The sequence below is a fragment of the Bombus bifarius genome, unplaced genomic scaffold (genome assembly GCF_011952205.1).
Source record: "Bombus bifarius isolate JDL3187 unplaced genomic scaffold, Bbif_JDL3187 scf7180000009125, whole genome shotgun sequence".
Classification (NCBI taxonomy): Eukaryota; Metazoa; Arthropoda; class Insecta; order Hymenoptera; family Apidae; genus Bombus; species Bombus bifarius.
In genome coordinates this window covers 1807939-1813944 of record NW_022884914.1, presented here as the reverse complement: position 1 = coordinate 1813944, position 6006 = coordinate 1807939, and the positions used below count along the sequence as shown (strand labels likewise).

Sequence of the window (6006 nt, the reverse complement as noted above, 5' to 3'; positions counted from 1 at the left end):
TTAATTATATACATATATTATTTCTATTTGTTTAATAGTCGAAGGAATTTTATTATTTCATTTGATGTTTTGATACTATGTCCTATGTACTATTTCTAATATATTCTACTTTTATGTATGAAACAATGCATCCTATATAAAATTTAAGCCCTACTGAAATGAAGAAAGTTATACACGCACGTTACATATGTAGGGCCATGCAGGAGGGCATATGAAAAAAAACTAATGATATCGAATACAATGTTCCTTACAAAATGCACGCAGGATAGAAAATTAGTATGTATGTGTCTATCACATTATTATACGACATTGAAAGCGGTGGTGACTTTAAATGAATTAACTTATCGAACAAAATATTGATCAATCAATTGAAATTAATTTTTCTGCAATCTCTAGAGTTGTTGCGCTCAAACATATATTCAGTTACATGTTAATGGTTCGTCACAAATAATAAGGGATAGTTTTAATTTTGTATTTTCGACAAATGTATTAATACAAGGACGATTTACTTTTTGTAAATCGTGTTAAACAGTGTTTTCTGTTTTTATACTATACTCTGTATAATATCAATTTTGTAAATTTAAACATTGCTTTAAGTATATACATCATGTACAGCAAAATCTCATTGTTAAGTGTATTATTTTTTATGTGTAAATAACTCGCATAAGAGGAGAAATTTGTGTTGTAAAAAATGAGTAATATCTAAGATCTAAAAACTATCTCTGTAGAAGTTTTGTTTCTTTTCCATGAAATTGTATTAATACTATCTCTTCTTTTATTTACTTTCAAAAATATCCTTGCGTTTTTATGTTATGATCTAAATTGAAAATGACAATGATAACAATTTCCATGCTTTTTCACTACCTGGAGTTTGGCAAATAATGGTATATACTCCTAAAAAAAAAATTATGCTTATTATGCATTACAGAAGGTGTTACATAGTTATTACTTATAGTTCAGTCTGAATAAGAGGGACCACAGTACCATATGTTAGAATGAATTTATTATTTGCATATTCTAAGATGTTTTAAAAGATTACTTACCTATGAAGACATCAATATTTAATTTGAAGCACTTGTAAATCTTCTTGATGTTTCCGAGAAAATCGAATACGTTTAAACTTAATTGTAAAATCCGGGTTTAATTTTATCATTTATGTATAATATATCGCAGATGTATGCTAACAGGTGGTAATCCTCTAACACATCTTAAAATAATCACGTTTTATTTATATAGAATTCCCAGCTTTTCACCTCTATATCAGAATCTAACAAAATATGTAAAACAAATATTAAATGTTGCTTCAGTATTTAAATGCACACGTCGTCTTAATTTATGCTTTTAATGTAATTATGTGTACAATACAAGAAATTTTGTTATAGCTTTATGTAATATATTAAAATATGAAATTTATTTTATTCTTGTAACATGATTTTAATGTGAAACACTTTTTCATCAATTTCAGAGGTAGCCAACTCATGTTAATATGTGCATTAATATAAGATATGTACAATTTGTATCATTACAAAATATTACGTTTTTTGTTACCCATCAGTATTGAATAGATTTATGTATGTGTGTAATAGATACATGTATATTGAAATCATGCACGGATATTAGAAGCTGATTGAGAAGATGCAATCAGTCGTGAGCGGTACTCGTAAAAAACTACTTGCATGCTCATCACAGATGGACAATGCAAAATCATCAGATTTAGCAAAAATGATAAATGTGTCCTTTTTGTCCACAAAGCGGATATATTAAAGGAACATTATTTATACTTTATACTTTTCTTGAGAAAGGAAATAGTGGAACATCGTCAAATAGAGACAAGAGCGAGTAAATGAGAATCTGGTAATGTTTGTACTTATTGCGAAAGATGAATAATTAATCTCGCTACAGGGAAAGCTGCGAAATGCGATTACAGTTTTAATAATTTGTTATCAACGATTCACCTCTTTATGCTATCGAAATTTAATATTTCACAAGTTACAAAATTGTTCACGTATCAAACATTTCTTACTAGTTTTTAAGTTAATAAAAAGTAATGCAGCATAATGTTGTATTTTTCAAATATGTATTATTATTTCAGCCTATAACATTCCCATCCTGTTTTAATTTTGTATACATATAGGCCATATCTATTTCGAGGATATATAATGTTAATAACGTATAAAATGGATGTTTATTTGATTTTAGTTATTTACATAATAATTTTGTAAAAATATATTACTAAATTGCATATCATATATTACTGCAGTAATTCATTGTAGATGTTTAATATTATATCTCATGTTTTAAATTTACTTGTATATTATGCATTTATACAAATCAGTCTATATCTCCTTGCTTCATTTTATTGCATATTATATTGATTATTCATTGTAAAATTAGCAAGGAAACAGTAACAATGAATTTGTTCTCGTAACAATTTACAATTAAGTCTAACCGAATTTATGGTTAAAACTGTAATCTTTTTGCAAGGGAAGCACCATCCATCGATTCCAGTAGTTTTCTCTTTAAACTAGGCTTTTCCTCTGGCTGACGTTTTACAGATGTAGGAAGCGGTAATCTAGGTCCAGGAGTTGGTGCAGGCTTGTTGCTGAAGTATGGCATTTGAAGAGCTTGATCACATGTACATCTCTCCAAGGGATTTACATTTAATAGACTAGCAATTAAATCTAGGAGATCATCACCAGCAGCAGTAAATATATGTTTTAGTGGTGTACCAGGAAAAGGTTTGAATTGGATAAAATCTGGTAATTCTGTCATTCCTGGCCACGTTTCTTCAGTGGGTGTGCCTAATGTCTGAAAATTATGTATGTAAATATATGAAAATAATTGCAATTAAGAACTTTTTCAGGTTACAATAAAAAGGATATACCTGAAATATTCTAGTAAGTTGATCCAGGTCAGATTCGCCAGGTAAAAATGGTACACGTAATAACAATTCTGCTAATATACAACCAACTGCCCACATATCAATTCCAGTACCATATAATCTTGCACCATACAACAATTCAGGTGACCTATACCACCTTGTTACTACCTGATGGGTATTTATTCGGTTAGGTGAACCAAAAAATTTGGCCAAACCAAAATCACCAATTTTCAAAACACCTTCAGAGTTAACCAGTAAATTATTTGGTTTCAAATCTCTGTGCAGTATCCAATTATAATGTAAATAATCTAATCCTTGTAAAGTTTGGATCATATATGCTTTAATGTTTGCAGCTGTTAATACTATATTACTATCCTTTATTATTATCTCTAAATCTGTATCCATAAAGTCAAATACTAAGGAGACATTTGACTTGTGACCAAAAACATCTAAAATATCAATAACATGATATGAATGTTGACTACAATATAAATTCTTGTAACGTATGTATACGTTTATATACCTAATAAACCTATCACATTATCGTGTTTTAATTCTTGCAATAATTTAATTTCTCGTAATGCAGTTCTATTTATACCATCCCTAGCCTCTGCGCGACTTCCAACTTTAATCTAAAATTGTCATAAATGACATTATTGACACTTCAAGAACTAACACTTGATCAGTGTATAAAATCATTGTGAAATAACAAACCTTTTTCACAGCAACAATTTTGGACGTTTCGATATCTTTGGCTTTATAGACAGTAGCGAACTGAAATAAAATTCATAAATATATTTACAACATTAATAACGAAGTTTATAATCTTCAACTAACCTGTCCTTCTCCTAAGAAATCAATTTTCTCATATCTTCGCAATTTTTCTGTCATATTTACTAAATATAATAATATTTTTATTTTTTTCAAAAATAAATTACTTATTTAAAAATATTTTACATAATAATTTACATAATACTATCTTGTATCATTCATGAGTATATTTCGTTTAATGTGCTTCAAAATGAAACGTAAATGAAAACCTTGTGTCGTGTCCTCGTATCATCGTGTCGCTGTATTCGTCAATTTGCACGGGCTTGAACATGTCCTGGCATTTAATTGAAATATGTAATATAATTTTGGGATATTTTAATTGATATAGAAATAATAATTCTATATAGAAATTAATAATATTTAATCTTTACTAACACTTTAAAAGATCTTTCTTTTTCTAACGAATTATTTTGAAACAGGGTATGAAAAATTTAAAATATTTCTTTTTGTTTTATGCCAAAAGAAATAGATAATCTATTATTAGTGACTATCGTTTATATATCGTTTATATGTGTTTTTACATTTTTTGTCCTCCCGTGTATTCAAATTGTATGATGAGACATTAACATACATTTAACACTTAAAAGTTATCATCAAATAACGCCAATGCCATGATAAACGAAATTTCACCCCAATATAACCTTTTACTTTAGTACTCAATAAAAATCACACAAATGCAACTCAATTTCTTATTATTATCCAATATTAGATATTGTTCGCAATTATAGATAACATTGCAATGATATTAATACGCTACTATTACAACAAAATTCTTATGGAGTAAAATTTTATCCTTGATACTCTTCAAGGATACATCATTATTAAAAAACCGTATAGGATAAATTTAGAAATGTTAAATATTAAAATTTTATATGTAGTAAATATTCTTATTGTTAAGAAACTAGTATTATCATCGGCGCTGCATTGTAATCAAACTTTTCAATAGTCGGTATAATAGAGATAAAAAAAAGCACTGATAAAGGAGAAATGTAATAATTGTCATGCAAGATCGTTCGACTGTTACATAGAGGAAAGGAACGATATAACCATTTACGATAGTAAAGCAGGGATAGTCGCGTTATCATAATTAAACTTTCTAAATTTAACGGCGTTCGTGGGACATCTTCCTTTAAGTTTACACATTTAATGAATGTGTTCTTTCTATATCACGTTGCCAAATGACATTAAGACATAAGAGATGTTATTGCGAAAATATTATCACACTTTTTAGTGGAGACAGACATTCAAATTACGAAATGAATAGTTTGAAGGAAATAAACAAAGTAAACATAACAGTATAGAAACTGCGTTGAAATCATCATGAAAATAAACCAAAACATTTGTTCATTCATTAATGAATGTATTCATAATCAGACTGCTGACGTTCATGCATTTGTGAGAAACTGAAATATGCATAAATGTACAGCAAAATATTAAATATATATATATATTTATTTATTAGGATATTTAGGTTACATATATTTAACTGTATTCATAAAAATATACGTAAATATGCGTAAACATCCGTAGTTTAATTACAATATACGTGTAACCTGTATTGATCTTTATGCTTGACGTCATTAACATAGCTACTTGCCAATTAACAAATAGAATTATGTTATTCGATTATTGCAATGAAATGATATAATTCAATATTCATTACTAATATACATAATTAGTTTTTTATGTATATTTTATTCAGAAAAAGTATGTAATCGTGATTTGTGATCTATATTAAATATAAAATTGTACAAGTGAAAAAATGGAAGATGTTTACTTTTTATTGGCAAATTTTTTATTTTTTATTTATCATTTATTATACTATGAACAAGTATAATAAATAATTACAATAATTGATATATCCTCAATTTAATTCCATTAGTTACTTTGTATACATTTTTTATTTATTATACTATGAACAAGTATAATAAATAATTACAATAAGTGATATATCTTCAATTTAATTCCATTAGTTACTCGTGCAAATGGCAATCATACTGATACAATAATAATATAGGAATCTTTCTTGTAATTGGGTCAAGCCGGTTTACAGCTAACAAAGATTTCATTAAAACTAAATAATTTGTAATGATTTATCACATAATGTATGTGTATGTGGTATATATGTTTCAGAAGTGAAGACATTTCAAAAATTTCAAGACATTATAATTATGGAACTTAATCATGTCAAGTTTCTGCATAGAGCAAAAAAGTAAACACTTTTCCTTGTAGTCTTCTACTTTCATATCAGTTTCAAACGATGAAACACGACATATACAGTCTAACCAATATTT

General features: G+C 27.4%; 1 protein-coding gene across 1 annotated transcript; it reads right to left on the bottom strand.

Annotated features, from left to right (window-relative positions):
• Positions 1–2060: 2060 nt before the first annotated feature.
• Positions 2061–3881, bottom strand: LOC117213775 (cyclin-dependent kinase 7). Its single transcript, XM_033459425.1, has 5 exons — positions 3719–3881; positions 3596–3655; positions 3405–3513; positions 2885–3330; positions 2061–2808 (listed from the first exon to the last, which is right to left on the bottom strand). The coding sequence occupies exons 1-5, from the start codon at positions 3770–3772 to the stop codon at positions 2461–2463; spliced, it is 1017 nt and encodes a 338-aa protein (XP_033315316.1). The 5' UTR covers positions 3773–3881; the 3' UTR covers positions 2061–2460.
• Between the last annotated feature and the right edge of the window lie 2125 nt (positions 3882–6006).